Source organism: Vanacampus margaritifer, chromosome 1 (assembly GCF_051991255.1).
Source record: "Vanacampus margaritifer isolate UIUO_Vmar chromosome 1, RoL_Vmar_1.0, whole genome shotgun sequence".
Classification (NCBI taxonomy): Eukaryota; Metazoa; Chordata; class Actinopteri; order Syngnathiformes; family Syngnathidae; genus Vanacampus; species Vanacampus margaritifer.
The window spans coordinates 11,122,615-11,138,949 of NC_135432.1; the positions used below are offsets into that span (position 1 = coordinate 11,122,615).

At 40.6% G+C, this 16,335-nt stretch overlaps 1 protein-coding gene across 2 annotated transcripts; it reads right to left on the reverse strand.

Moving 5' to 3' along the window:
• Window positions 1-430: 430 nt before the first annotated feature.
• On the reverse strand, window positions 431-16,125 carry lima1a (LIM domain and actin binding 1a). Of its 2 annotated transcripts, XM_077580087.1 has the most exons (9): window positions 15,977-16,125; window positions 15,036-15,364; window positions 5,913-5,979; window positions 4,931-5,019; window positions 4,789-4,854; window positions 4,655-4,709; window positions 4,334-4,377; window positions 4,124-4,257; window positions 431-1,796 (listed from the first exon to the last, which is right to left on the reverse strand). In XM_077580087.1, exons 2-9 carry the CDS (start codon window positions 15,162-15,164, stop codon window positions 899-901), a joined length of 1,482 nt encoding a protein of 493 aa, XP_077436213.1. In that variant the 5' UTR covers window positions 15,165-15,364; window positions 15,977-16,125; the 3' UTR covers window positions 431-898. The 2 variants fall into 2 exon arrangements, with proteins under 2 accessions (XP_077436213.1, XP_077436222.1); XM_077580096.1 differs by lacking the exons at window positions 15,036-15,364; window positions 15,977-16,125 and adding an exon at window positions 12,030-12,134.
• Window positions 16,126-16,335: the final 210 nt, after the last annotated feature.

Sequence of the window (16,335 nt, forward strand, 5' to 3'; positions counted from 1 at the left end):
GTCATTTATGCATCTGAATATTTCTAATATTACTGAAGCAGCTTCTCGATGGTCTACGGGTGTATCGTTTCGAGTCGTTTTTTCCCTTTGCAGGTTAAGTTATAGATGAACTAAATGTGTTTCAGTTGCGGCGTGGTATATTTTACACACCAGTGGTGACAATTGGAAAAAGGTCCTTGCCTTCGATTGTGCTTGGATGGATGAATGATGAACTCATTGACAACATGTGTGATTACCAGTCAGTGCATCAAAATCCAAGTCCAGGAAGTAAAAACCCTGGCAGTAGAACCGGTGGCTAAAGTCAAACCATGGCAGGGTTTTACTTTCTGGGCCTGAATTCTCCACCTGTTGCATTATTTCTTCTAAATTAGTTGTTTTTTAAATAGCTGGTGTTGGCGTAGTGTTATCTTTCACAGAGTAACAACTCGGATATTTTGTACACAATTTATTTAAATAGCAAGTCACGGCCTTAGAAACAGTACATCATAAGCAGATGATCCAGTTTTGAGTTAACATTTTCCAAGATGAACATAGTGAATGGCAATCGTGTTTAAAGCAAACAACAAAACTTTACAAGTTCTTAAAAACCGTAACAGATTGAAGGCTTTATTTTATTTTGGTTGAACTGTTTTTCATCATTTGAAATGCCGAAGCAGCGAGCTGCAGTGGCAAAACATTCAAATTCAAATTAGAAAAGTTAGTGTAAAATACATTTAAGTCTTTGGGCTTTTACGTGTAAAAATATTGAAGTGGGGACAAAGTTTCTCTTAAGAAGAAGTTGGAATGGCTTTAAATGTAGAAAAGAGGCACAGTTGAAGAACTTGGTGATGTTCAACCTGAAATTTGCGGCAACTCGGCATGTGGACAAGGAAGTGACTGGACTGGACATCAGCTAAATTCAGAAATCCTCTTCATCATCTTCCTCATAGTAGCGATTTCGCTTGATCATTTCCTCCACGCTCAGCGTCTCCAGCTCGGGCTTATCGTCGGCCTCCTCCCCCTCCCAGAAGCCCACATCCTGCGGCGAGCGGCTGGCCTCCACCTCTTCCTCCTGAGATGACTTCTCCACCGTCACCTGTTCTTCGTCCTCTTCATTGTCCTCCGTCTGCTTCTGCGGCCAAGCGGAACCCACTTGCTCGAAAAGATGCTCGGGCCCGTCTTCTCTCGGAACCGCATCTTGTCCTCCCTTCTCCAGCAAGTATTCGCCCTCCTCCCCAAAGCTGCTGTTGACATCTACGCAGCTGTCCTCCGTGGGCGTGTGGTTGTCCGGTGACGGACCCCCAGGCTGCGGCTCCCCGCTCGGGAACTCCTCTGGTTCAGTGGCGGCGGCGTGGCCCGCCAGCGTGAAGGCCATGCAGCGCTCCTTCAAGGAGGAACTCCTCCGGGAAGCTTCCCTGGCCTGTTCGGGCGGCGAGGAGGAATCGTCGTCGTCGCCGACTTCCGGCTGCGGCGGCCAGGAGATTTTCAGCCTGCGCGCCTCTGCAGGCTTCTCGCTCTTCTCCGGGGTTCCTTGTCCCAGGGCCTCCATGGTGGCGGTCAGGACGTTGACCTTGGCGAGCGGGGACTCCTCCACGCTGGGGCTGGTCAGCTCCGAGCCCATTGAAGAGGGGCTCTTGGTGACCTGCGGCAAAGTGGTAAACAGAGCGCCGGCCTCGCCCGCCTCGCCTTTGCTCTCCCACAACTCCTTGTGGGGCCGGTGGCCGAAGCCCTCGTCGTAGTTCCCCTTGGCCTTGAAGAGCTGGCTGAAGTGCGGCTTGCAATACACGTTGTTGTGCAGGGAGGCGTAGTTGAGCAAACTAGATGGGCAAAAGACAACAATATGATGCTTTCAACCTACACAGGAAATTTTGTAGAGTACATTTTGTGCTAAACAGAGTCTGTTATATTCAGAGTAAATTTGTACTTTGTACGAGACAATTGGCCTTTCCCATGACAAAAAACGAGTAAAGTTTTTTCAATCCGAAAATTTAGAAGAATTTTGTTTTTAAGTACGTTTTACTAGATTTAAAAAAAATAAAATAATTTAAGTTACAACAAGGGTTGAGGAACAAACTCGTGTCCTTCAGCTCAGGAGACTGCCACTCTACCACCTGAGCTATGCCACTCCTACTGCTAATTTCCAAAAGTAGACCAAAAACATCGGATTTGGTCTTGGAGCTACGAAGATTACAGCTGATGAGTGATATACTAACACACAATAGGAGCGGGATGGCTCAGGGGGTAGATTGGCTGTTTCCCAACCATGAGTGACTTAGTTAATTTTTTTTTAAAGTAAAATTTTGTCAAAATCTCTCCTTGCAAAATGTATTTAGAATTTCTGAGTGAAAAATCTTTAATAGTTTTTTTTTTCATGTGATGAGCAAATTCTCTCATACACAGTTCTTAAATACTTTGAGTAAAATTTACTAAATTTTTTAATAGTAAAATTTTGTTAAAATCTCTCCTTGCAAAATGTATTTAGAATTTCGGAGTGAAAAATCTTTAATAGTTTTTTTTTTTTCATGTGATCGGCAAATTCTCTCATACACAGTTCTTAAATACTTTGAGTAAAATTTACAAAAAATTTTTAATAGTAAAATTGTCAAAATCTCTCCCTGCAAAATGTATTTAGAATTTCGGAGTGAAAAATCTTTTAATAGTTTTTTTTTCATGTGATGGGCAAATTCTCTCATACACAGTTCTTAAATACTTTGAGTAAAATTTACTCTATTTTTTTATAGTAAAATTTTGTCAAAATCTCTCCTTGCAAAATGTATTTAGAATTTCGGAGTGAAAAATCTTTAATAGGTTTTTTTTTCATGTGATGGGCAAATTCTTTCATACACAGTTCTTAAATACTTTGAGAAAAATTGACTCTTATTTTTTAATAGTAAAATGTTGTCAAAATCTCTCCTTGCAAAATGTATTTAGAATTTCGGAGTGAAAAATCTTTAATAGTTTTTTTTTCATGTGATGGGCAAATTCTCTCATACACAGTTCTTAAATACTTTGAGTAAAATTTACAAAAAATTTTAATAGTAAAATTTTGTCAAAATCTCTCCTTGCAAAATGTATTTAGAATTTCTGAGTGAAAAATCTTTAATAGGTTTTTTTTTTTCATGTGATGGGCAAATTCTCTCATACACAGTTCTTAAATACTTTGAGTAAAATTTACTCTATTTTTTAATAGTAAAATTTTGTCAAAATCTCTCCTTGCAAAATGTATTTAGAATTTCTGAGTGAAAAATCTTTAATAGGTTTTTTTATTCATGTGATGGGCAAATTCTCTCATACACAGTTCTTAAATACTTTGAGTAAAATTTACTCTATTTTTTAATAGTAAAATTTTGTCAAAATCTCTCCTTGCAAAATGTATTTAGAATTTTGGAGTGAAAAATCTTTAATAGTTTTTTTTTTCATGTGATGGGCAAATTCTCTCATACACAGTTCTTAAATACTTTTGAGTAAAATTGACTGAATTTTTTATCGTAAAATTTTGTCAAAATCTCTCCTTGCAAAATGTATTTAGAATTTTGGAGTGAAAAATCTTTAATAGTTTTTTTTTTCATGTGATGGGCAAATTTTCTCATACACAGTTCTTAAATACTTTGAGTAAAATTGACTCTATTCTTTAATAGTAAAATTTTGTTAAAATCTCTCCTCGCAAAATGTATTTAGAATTTCGGAGTGAAAAATCTTTAATATTTTTTTTTTCATGTGATGGGCAAATTCTCTCATACACAGTTCTTAAATACTTTGAGTAAAATTTACAAAAAATTTTATTTAGAATTTCGGAGTGAAAAATCTTTAATAGTTTTTTTTTTCATGTGATGGGCAAATTCTCTCATACACAGTTCTTAAATACTTTTGAGTAAAATTTACAGTAAAATTTTGTCAAAATCTCTCCTTGCAAAATGTATTTAGAATTTCGGAGTGAAAAATCTTTAATATTTTTTTTTTCATGTGATAGGCAAAATCTCTCATACACACTTCTTAAATACTTGAGTAAAATTTACTCTTACTCTTACAAAAACACAATAACCGCCCCCACGAATGGGGTCAAGCCTGCTGCAAATTGTGAAAAACGTGTGACGATTTGAAAGATACTTGGGATAGAAGCCTGCGGCGTTTCCCGCCTCCTCACCTGAGTTTGGTGTTGCAGTGGCAGCAGCGGAAGCAAGCGCTGTGGAAGACTTGCTGATTGGCCACCAGCCTCTCCAGAGGGTACACCGTCTTCTGACAGGAGACGCACACTTCTCGCACCGGCAGGTGGAAATTCTGCTCAGGGCATCCAGTTACAAACGCGGGAGTGTGAGTGGAGTGTGTAGGTGTGTGTTTGGTGTATGAGACTCACCCTTGGAGTTTTAGCTGGAGAACAGGAAGCGGCATTGCCGGCACCTGTGGCAGCAAATTGACATTTAGGACATTTAAACACTAGGTGGTGCTATTTAGCGGCTGAGACTTTCAGAAATCACAAATCATTCAACCAGGGCGGGAGGCGTACAGAATTCGGGTAAAAATCTCAACACTCGTATTTTGCGATTTCTGTCAGGATTCTTCAGAATCGCCCAAAACATTGCCTGTTCTCAGCCACTCTTGTTTTTGTATTAGCTGTGTGTGTCTTGATGCTATTTTAATTAATAGTTGAAGGTAAATAAGTACAGAAATACATTACCATTGTTCTCTGCATTCAAACTTTTTCTGTTGTTTGGCGGCTCAGACTCTGGACTCTATTGAGAGGAAAAGAACTTGTGTCATGTGCTCCTGACCCAAAAGTGATTATCGCAAGCCCATTCAGGCTGCGCTCACCATGTCCAGGGAGAAGGGCGGGACGTTCTCCTTCTGTCTGCCACCAAATGTTTCTTGCAGGTCAGTCTGAGAGTGAGAAATGGCTCAATGTTAGTGGACTCTTGCCGTTTCTTTTCACATGGAATGTATGGGCAGTACTCACATTGACCGGGGTGGCATCCTGTTTGGAGATGGCCGCCTGGTAGAGGGCCATCCTGTCTCGGAGGGGAGTCGACTCCGCCAGACTTCCGTCTGATGTACACGACACATTCAAGATGAGGAAAAGCTTTTTCTGCTTGATCCACTTTCTTATTTTGTGGGCAAACTATTAACGCCCGAGAATTGGGAGTAATTTTAGTCAACTGGGCACCCTCCCACCTTTTATGTCTTTTGTAGTATTGGTTTATGTGATGTGATGTTTCTAATTTAAAAAAAAAAAAAAGGGGTCCAACAGGGTTCAATTCCAGGACCACTTTTATATGTAAAAGATGTTAGTTGTGTATGTATTAAGTAGTTTATTTAAAAAGAGGCACAAACATTGAATGGGGGACCATTTTGCCCATTTTAGGGGTGGTGTCAGAAGTTCCTTTCATACTGCTGGTACTCGTAGCCCCTTATTTTGATGTTGGTGAATCGCCAATGTATAGTCTTATGCGTCAAAATGCACGGCGGGCGCAGTCCACAATAGCACACATCATTTATGCTGCATGAGAGTTGCAACAAATAATCATTTGTCAAATGGATCAACAACCATTTTGACAGGTGATTGATTGTTTGGCCTTGTTGAACTTAGCATTGTCTTCTCATTAGTAATATTCTCCGACTTTTCAAAAAAAGACATTTGATTTTACTTCTATTTTCGGACCAGTGTTACAGACCAAACCAAGAACTGAATCATTAAAAAAAATTCACAAAGGGATGAAAAAAAATGTAAAAAGTTATTATTTTTTTTAAATTCATTGATAATAGAAAAAAAAAATAACACATTGATTAGTAAAATAATAGTTAGCCCTATTGTGGCAATAGCACACTGAGCTGCGATCGATGTTACGACTCTGATGCAAGCGTGTCGCGTGTTAAATAGTCTTAAAAGTGTTATATGTTGCAATCAGGCGGACATGTTTAAGCACAGGTGGATGACGTACCCCCCAGAAGCTGCTCCATGCCAGCCGTATTGACGCCGTTCGCTTTGCTCGACTGCTCTCGAGACACCTGGTAAGAAAACAGCAGGAAAAGAAAATAGGAGGCGATTAAGCACAAGGCAGAGAGCAAAATATTGCTTGAGAGGTTGTCCAGCATGGCACACTCCCTTCACGCCTCAACATGCACGTTTAACGTCCATCAGGGGAATCCAAATGCAAAGCCACTCTTGAGTGTGCGTTAGTGTCCCCACAACTTTAATCCCCTTAATGAGCTCAGAACGGGCCGACAGACGAGCCGTCTGATCAGCACAAGACAAAACACTCTGCGCACGTCTCTGCTTCAGCGCCTGATATTTGAATTCAAATCATTAACGGCCCCTGGAGTTGCAAGTTTTTCCATTTATTTCTACTTTATCTAATTAAGGCAGTTGACGACCGGTTCTCATTTGCAGCGCTGACCTGCCTGCAGACAGCAGAGTCACACCAAGCAAATACAAAAACAATGTGCTACAGTTCCACATTTGCATCATGCATGACATCACATGACATCACATGGTGAATAAAAGTACAGTATCCCTCACTAACCTTTGAAATGATGATATTGGAATGATTGAGGGGGTTTTATGGTTTTGTTGCAGTGTTGTTTGGGGCAGAAAATTCAAAATATAATCGACTAAGTGTTGGAATAGAGAATGTAGGCGGTGATATATGCATGGCGAGCAGAGAGCCAAGATAGGGTTGCGGTCATGTTTACTGTATTTATTGACCACCTGTCTGTAGCTACACATTAGACAGTAGAGGTGGGAATCTTTGAATGTCTCCTGATTTGATTCCGATTTTTGGGTCTGCGATTCGATTCAGAGTCGCTTTTCGAACGATTTTTGATTCAAACTTATTTGATTGACAATGATTTTTGCTTTAATCTATAGATGTGCAAGGAATTGTATTGATCTACTTCAGTCTGACTCGCTAATGCTAATTAGCGCGCGACTCGCGGCACTTGTATCACTCAAAAGAACGGCTCCACACCGCAAAAAACAACTTTTATTGGAATAATTTGATCGTGACTTTTTCCTTCTACTCTCTAGTGTAGCTACAACTTGTCTGTGGAACCACACTGCCCCCAAGTGGCCAAATTGGGTACATGAACAGCGCTCCAAATAAAGGCACACACAGACAAAGGCAAGACAGTATAAAATAATTTAAATAAAATCGATTTTGGGACATTTAAAATCGATTCTGAATCGTACTAAATGAGAATCGCGACTCTTATGAGAATCGATTTTTTGGCACACTCCTATTACACGGTGTACGTCAACCTGCAAAATTGAAGAAAAAAATGGGGGGAAAAAACATTGGCAGGTCTCAGCAGGCTGTACAAGTTCACAAAAAAATGCAGAGAACAGAAACAAGATCATACTGTTCAGGGGGGTTGTAGAGGAAACACAGGCAGGCCTTTTGCCCTCACTTGATCGAAGTGGAATGGAACGTTCCACGAGCTCGGGCTTGTTTTGTCTCACATCAACAAGCTGCTCCTTTAAAGTTTGTAACAAAATGCCCCGTTACCGCTCAGACTCATCAAGTGACAATCGCGCTCGTCATTATTACATTGAAATGTTTAGCTTGTTGAACTAAGTAAGATGAGTTGACTCTTTAATGAATCGGAGCAGCAGAAGTGCACTACAAAAATGCTTGATTTCAGTCAGTCAAGTAGCCAATTAGGTACCCCTGTAAATTAAGGCCTGAGTGATTATAGACAAAATAATTACAATTAGTAGGGCTCAATAAGCAACCGCTACAAAACCAAGAATGTGAACTAAAAAAGTCCCAAATCACTCCCACTCTATGGTAATGGATCAATCCCCACGGGTGGATTATGTTCTACAGGCCGAGAGGGCACCTTAGAGGAAGAACCAACAGATGTGGGGGTGGGGTGGGGTGGGGTGGGGTAGGGTCCCCCCCAGACACACGAGGAGGGGGTGTAAACATGTGGCCAGCCCGATGTAAACACGCACATGGTCGCTCAGGAGGGTGCATCAATGGGCCAGACAAAGAATCTGCCGCTAATCTTCATAGCATTAATGCTCACGTACAGACTTGACACGCGGTGTCTCGCACGCCACCAAATCAAGACAACAAACTGATCTCACATTAATCAAGCCGTCCAAAAACAAAGACCAAGTAGAAAAAAAACACTCAACTACTTTGCAACTCGTTAACTGGACAACTTTGACAGGCAGCTTTCGTTAGTACAACAACAAAGCAGTAAACTTGCAAGACAAACAAAAGAACGCATGTAATTTAGCTACTACCTCGTTAGCTCTTGTGAAGAGAAACAATGACTGACACGGACGGAGAAGCCGGCACGGACGTTCAGGCAAGGCGGCGCACGACTCCGGCGGGTCCAGACGCAGACTGAGTGGGGCGAGCCCAGACTGGCTCATGACACACAGAGGGGATGAGGGCTGGAGCGGAGCCCCCCGGGGGGATCCTTTGGGGGAGGGTGGTGCAACGGGGACAGGGGAGCAGGTGCAATCAGTGGGATAAGGGGGGCGGGGGGGCAGGCTGGATGGTTTGTGGGATAAAAAGGGGAGGGGGGGAGTTGAAGGGGCTTAATCAAGCAGCTCTGTATGAGGTTTCCAAACAGGAGCAAGGCCAGACCGAGCTACTGTGGAAGCTCATTTCCAGAGGCGGTTGACTCAAGTCAGATTTAAGTCACCAGTTTTTGGACTTGAGACTTGCTTGGCTAAAACTTCGGAAAAGCTCGACTTGACTTGGACTTGCACAACGTACATGAGAAGTCTGTTTACTTTTAAACCCACTAACAAGGAAGCTACGTCAACTACATATAAATAGATGGTCAAACATTAACCAAACCAAATGGCAGTTATGCTTTTAGATAAAAAAAATAAATAAATCAGGAAGTTTGTTGACTGGTTTACGACCATTAAAACAAACCCTTTAAATTCACTAGACTTAACTTGGGACTTGATTAAAATGTTCACGTTTTGGTCCAGGTGACGTCTAACTGTACCAGTTAAGACGAGTTTTTCCAGATAGGAGCAATCGTTTTTGCTTTGACTTGTGAGCAAATAAATTGATATACAAGCAACTTATGGTGTAAGAGAACAACTCACTTCACCCAGCAGCACTTTGTCAAATAGTGAATTGTTCAATAGAGGCTTCAAGCTGTTCAGTTCCACTCTCTAACTATATATTCTAAAAAATACTTCATTTTCTTAAAAAAAAAAAAATGTAGGTCAGCATTTTACGTACCCTTGGTCCCTTAGTGTTCAAATAAGGTGCTGACCTGTATTGGCGGCACAGAACCTTAGCTCACTGGTAAAGCTTTGTGCTGCCAAAACAGAGGTCAAAGGCTCGATCCTGGCTTGCCCCATTAAAAAAATCAAATAAAGCTAATCTATTTTACATTGGCCAGCACCAGAGATTGGGAAGACCATGGGCAGATTAGATAGGCATGGCAACACAGAGGCTGAAATCTGATTGGACAAAAGATGTATCTTACATCCACATACTGGAAGCACCGACAGCCCATGAAAATGCAACCAAATGAACACAAACGACTGTTGGCAAAATTATAACATTTCCTTGGGAGAAATATAAGAATTTAGGTTGTTTTTGTAGTAGTTCAGGCCAGCAGAGAAGGCCTCCCTGGCCCACTATTGCGTTTCACACATGTCACCCAGATGGTTTCTCTTTCCAGGCCTGACAATGGGGTGACAGGAAGGAGGGAGGGGCGTATTTAGATAAGACTTGGAGGGAGACGGCGGGATTAAAGGGTTAACCAAAAAGTAGAGGTTTTAAGGCTGGGGATGAGGTTTCAAGAGCGAGGGGGGAGTGGGAGCGTTGGCACACGTGACTGATGAGGTGAGCTTTGATGAGGTTGAAGATCAGCTGATGTCATGAGCACACAGCATGACAGCATGACATCATCGCTCTAACAAAGACGCACAGCGGGCGCCGTTATGCGAACTCCTCCGCCCTCGCGTCCAATTGACCGTATTGAGTCCTTTCATGGCACTTCAGCCTTTCATAATCACTAAACTATGCAATAAAATTGCTTTTACAAGGCTGCTGTGCTTGTGTACTACCGACATAATCCAAGTGGTGTGCTCGGACAACAGCCAATTTAATATCACTAATGTGCCTGTTTTCAGGCTTTCAAGGTCTTTTTTTTTTTTTGCATTAGTTTTTATTTCACTGATACCCAAAATTGCACTGGAATTTTGATCTCCATTTTATTTTTGTTGCTAGAAAAATAAAAGAATGCTTAATATTTTCCAAAAATAATAGTAATTTGGCATGCTTGCTTTTCCTTGTAAGGACTTTTGTGAATTCTGATATATATATATATATATATATATATATATATATATATATATATATATATATATATATATATATATATATATATCAGAATTCACAAAAGTGTGTGTATGTATATATGTGTATAGGTATATGTATATGCATGTATACATCTGTATATATATGTATATATATACATATGTATATATGTGTATATATGTGTGTATATATATATATATATATATATATATATATATATATGTGTATATATATATATATATATATATATATGTGTATATATATATATATATATATATATATATATATATGTGTATATATATATATATATATGTGTATATATATATATATATATATATATGTGTATATATATATATATATATGTGTATATATATATATATATATATATATACATATATATATATATATATATATATATGACTATTTGCTGCTGGTGTCGGGGTGCTGAATTTCATTAATAACATCATGAATTCACCTAAGGGGAATTCTAAAGAGGAAAGTTGAGCATGTGTATGTATATATATATATATATATATATATATATATATATATATATATAATATTCTATTTACAGTTGAACATACATTGGTTGCATGTACATAATGGCAGTAAACTGACGTCATTTTCTTCTCCTCAAAAATGACATCATTTGACCACATTTGAGTCATGGGCAATCGATGTGCATGTTTAAATTAAGTCAATTCAAAATATTTTTCAATATATGTTTGACTAGTTAAGTGTTCTGTTGCATACTTGGGTCCAGTATCGTTTTTCTTCGCTGACGTGCTAGGAAGAGATTGGTAGCGCTTAAATTCACGTGAGCAAGACATGTCATCCAATTAGTTTTGTGCTTGTTTGTGTCACTTTTTCATGAAAACCTCCACCTTTTAGTATGAGCTCCTCTCATGAGTTGTTCATGATAACCTCCACTGGCCACGATAGAAATGGAACAAAATGACGAGAAATAATCCAGTCAAAAAGTCAACGTGAGTACATCCTAAAATTCATGTTGAGGTTTGCTTGTAAACTAATAATCATTCTCACCTTGTGTAATAGAAATAAACAGAAGAATGAGAAAACATCTACAAAGTCAAAAAGAGGTTTACGCCATCATTCATCTCACCGGTTATTGATAACCACTATCATCAGAACAACAGACAAGCAAGCGCTCAGTAATCCACGAAACCAGCTTGATTAACAAAGTCAAGGCGTGAAGGCGGGAGGGAGGGGGAGGGGCAAGTCCGTTCAAATGGTCCAGTAGTGCGAGTCTGCCCAGTCCTCACCATACAAACATGGCTCTTATCAACCAAGAACCATCAAGTTATAAACTGTGGCTTTCAAGTTTTCAAGTCAAGAGTAAGGAGTTGGTCGAGAAAGTTTGCAGCCTATTAGAGGGCCTTTTTTTTTTTTTTTTTTTTTTTGCTCGTGATGTTTTGATCTGATCTCAAGTTGAAGTACGACTGCTGATCGTGTTGAAGCAGGCCGCCATGCTCAAGTCAATACAAAGACATTCCAGATCCAAAGATAAGAGACGAAAAAAAGGTCACATGAGTGGACAGGCCAACATTCCTAAGCGCGGCGGATCATCGCTCGCTTGCGGGTTTCGCTCCGAGCTTTCGATCAAGATGATTTCAACCCGTGCTTCCTTTAAAACGCAACGCAAAACTTGAGTTGACTTTTTTCTGGTCTTTACCACATGACCCAAATGAGCTTTTGTCTTTTACTGGCCGTTGATGAAGTGGAGTCCATACTCACTGTCTTGGAATGAAAAGGCCCCGTCTGCGCGGGTGCGTTGGAGTCGTCACCGGTGGCTAATTGTGCTCATCATCTGGCTAGAACTGTGTGGCTGGCGTCACATCCTTTATGATGACGCGTGATGGCTTAAAGACACAACGCGCTGCAGCTTGAATGCTTTCAACCGCTCTTACCTTTTGTTGACATAATAAGGAGTGACCGCATTGATGATGAGCGCTCATTATGCGTGGCCATGTGACCCTGGACTATTTTGACTTTTATTCATTTTATGGTTGTAATTGCGAAGAATTGCCTACTTGTGCTTGCGTTTTGGGTTACACTAGTCCTATATATAGAATTTTTATTTTTTTTTATTTCAATGTAATTACAGTGTGTGGGAAGGATATTTTGAGATGTAAATAAACTTTATATGATTAATGCTCACCTATATCGCAGGATGGTTTGGAACGTGAATCTCGCAATAAATGGGGATCACTGTACTTAGCTCAGCGTTAACCTAACCTTTATTGAGCCAAAAACTCTCACAGCAAGTCAAAATGTCACCAAAAATATGTACAATAGGCCTGATGTGGTGGCTGACGTTGATGTACAACATACGGTATACAACTTGAACTTTGGAGAGTTTAAGCAATGACAATAGTTTTGGTTTCTGTTTTCCGAATTATCCTTGTTGGGCGAGTATGTAAAAACACACAAGGAATTGGTCTACTGTAGTATGAGCTACACTAGCTAGCAACAATGACAAACAAAAAATGTGGCACATTAACATTTAGCAATATGTTTCTAGTACAAATATCTTTCTTTGTATGCGATTTTTTTTTCTACCTCCTGGAGCCATTATTGATGCTGAAATAATACACATTTTCCATTTGTGAGACTCTTAGCTTAGCTTAGCTTAGTTTGGTTTGGTTTAGCGAATGAGGGTTCAGTTTACTGTTGTTAGCTACGGTTAGCCACTCTGTGCGTCATGAACAGTTGTGGACATTACAGGAAGTGAATGAATGTGCTTGTTACCCGTTTATTTTGTTGCCGTTTGTAAAGCCAGCGGCTAGCAATCCTAGCTTTGGTATGCTATATTCAATTAGCTAATGACTACTAGGGGTGTTAGAAAAAATCGATTCGGCAATATATTGCGATATTACAGCGTGCAATTCTCAAATCGATTCACTATGCGGCCGAATCGATTTTTAAACATCAATTTTTGATGGGAATATTCAACAAAACGTCTTATTTAGGGTTAGGGTTCACACGTTAAGCTTGGAAGAATGTTATATTAATGGAACATTAAGCCTTAATATTTTATTTCAGTGCTGTTCAGACATGAAACAGACTGCAACCTTTTTGTTAAATGCAGTGGCTCAGTTATAAGCCTGAATTTTCAGATAAATAATTACATTTTCATACAAATCTTATAGTGTACATGTACAAGTTTACTGATTAGCATTTTCTTAATTTGACGGAAAAAATTCGCAATAATCAATTTATAGATTCGTATGGGGATTAATCGGTATCGAATCGGTATCGGTGACCTATGAATTGTGATACGAATCAAAACGCCAGGTTAGGCAATTCACACCCCTAATGACTACAGTACGTGCAGTTGCAAGCCAGTTCAGCTTTGCAATAGACACATTGTGCAATATCTTTTTTTTAAAGATGTTCTTTTTTTTAAGTGTGAAATGATCGTACACTTAAAGCATTTTGTTTTTTTGTGTACTCTTGCCTCCTGCCTCGTATGTCTTGCTACGTCAATCTGCAGGGAGAATAGCTCGTGTGGAAAAATCATCCTAAAAATATATATAATTAGACATGTACCATTTAAACTTCTGAGAGACAGTGAAATTTCAAAAATATATATATTTTTGTTTAATTTATATAGTGAGGGAGGACTGTATACTGAAATAATCTTGATCAAATTTCTCAGTAACTGACTTGATTGAGTGTGGGCCTCTTTAGTTGAACACAAAACAAGATTATTCTGTTGTGTGAATGACAAAATGTCCATCTCAACTTGATACGTTGAGGAGGAGCCAAGTTTAGCCCAGGTTGTTAGTGGAAGACGGTGCATTTATATTCTTATTTTAAAATCAAATCATTTGTCATTTATTTTAAAGGGTATTATTAATATACGATGAAGGGTGAGAGGTGATTGAGCTTTTCAGTGGCCGCACCAAGACTCTTAACGATCTCCCTCTGAACATCAGATAGCTCAATTCACTTCCTGTTCTGAAAAACTCAATTCTTACTGGCATTGAGAATTTATTTTCTGTACTGTTTTAATGTTTAGTTTTATGTGACTTTTTACTGTTTTATTCTTTCATTGTCTTATTATTTGTATTGTTGTTGCCTATTGTGTGCCGGTGTTGTTTTCAAAATCCTTAATATATAAATTTGGATTGATTGGATGACTTTAAAACTGCTTTGGGATCATTGTATGCTGTATTTATGGATTAAACTGTTAATTTCGGCTATTATTTACAGTCAGGGTACAGTCAATTACTCACAATTTCAGTTTTTGCAGGAGGGCTCGGTCTCTGCCCCCCATGAACGCCGTCCACCTAAAAGCTTCATAATCACTTCATCATGTTGCGTCGCCATCATAAATGACCACGTCGCACCCGCGAGTGTTCCAACTTTAGCTTTTGCGAGACACGCATGACTGCGGGCTCAAGGCGTCCCCCCCCCCCGTCATGCTCCCACTTTCAACCATTAGCACCCCATTTGGAGCATGAAGCGAGAAGCCAACCGTCAGCTGAGGGAAGGATGGCGAGGGGAGAGCGCGGCATGTGACGAGGGGGCGTGACGCCTCCGAGGCTTCTTTGATAACAAGCACACTCATTGACTCAAATCCAAGCGTGACCCATCACAAGCCCGTCGTGTCGGCAGACGGAACGAAAGGCAAAGTTGTTGACTTGTTTTGAAATCAGAGCAGCTGGATTGAACCGTGACGCAAAAGCAATTGGATCGTAGCGTGTTCAGTGCCCGGTCTTTGTGGAGACGACTCACCTGCTCGCCCTCCCCCTTCTCGAAAATCATCTTCAGGTCATTGAGGGGAACGCTCGGCTTTTCCGAATCGGGCACTTCTGCGGGCTCTTCTTCCTGCTCGGCCGCAACTTTGCTGTCTTTGTCCTCCATATCTGTCTGTTCCTGATGGGCGGGACGGCCGTGCGCTGCCAACTCGATGCCTCGGTTCTCCCGCGGGAGCTCGGGTGGGAGTCACGTTGGCCTCGGATCGCCACCTGTTGATTGACTGCGCTGTCTCGGATGCGGAGCTGCTGCCAGTGTTTCTTTCAACCGCTCGGACTCCCGCTGCAAAAGGGACGATTGCGAAGATTCTGCAACCCATAGAAAGGAATATCGTTTATGAGACACAAGGAACACAATGTCAACCTAAAACCTTTCATCCAGAAACCAAAGATACCAGAAAGTGAAAGTGTAAGAAGTGGCACTGAACTGACAAAAAGAGTTTTGGATTTCTTGTTTAGAAAAAAAAATTAGAGTAAAGAGAAGTGTGACATGGCCAGGTCACACAACTTCTCTCTTTTTAAAAAAAAAAAATCTGAACACAAGTAATATAAACGTTATCATCAAAAAAAAAGCATGATAAAGGAAATTGATTGACGAAACTTTGGCTACATTTTTCCTGACAGACTCCAGATGTGATGACTCACCATTTCTTAGGCAACACAACGAGAGATACGAGCCGCCTTCTGTAAGTTTTGAGCTCATAAAGACACACTGATAAAGCCTAGAGACATTTGAAACACAACTTCAGGGAAGCTTTGTGAGAGGGGGAGGGTACGACAGGGGGCCAAAAAGACTGCAGAGGCAGGAAACAACTGCGCAAAAAGACAAAGAGCAATTCAAAAGGCGAAGGGTGTGCTGGATGCGCTTGGAAAGTAGGAAGGGGGGGAAAAAAGACTTTTAGGCAGAGAAGAAGTCAAAACCTGAGGAGGGTGTGGAGACCCGGCAGTCCGCTGGTGTGATCGAGCGTCGGCCGGCCGGCGAGAAATGCCACAAGGCGCTCCAGATGTGAGAGCAAGGAGAAGTGATCAGTACCTATCCCACCCCCGACGGCCCGTGAGAGAAAGAGAGAGAGGGAAGGAAGGAAGGAAACCGGCAGTGAGGGAGGGACCTGAGGGGGCGGGGAGGATGAGAAAATCAGAAACAGAGGTGGTCAGTGAGGGCAAAGAGGAAAAATAAGTCCAGGAAATGGGGGGTGGGGGGGGGGGGGCTGCTACAATTCTCCGTGGTGGCAAACAAAAAACAACCTCAACCTGCGTTCATCTCAGTTTGATTCAACAGT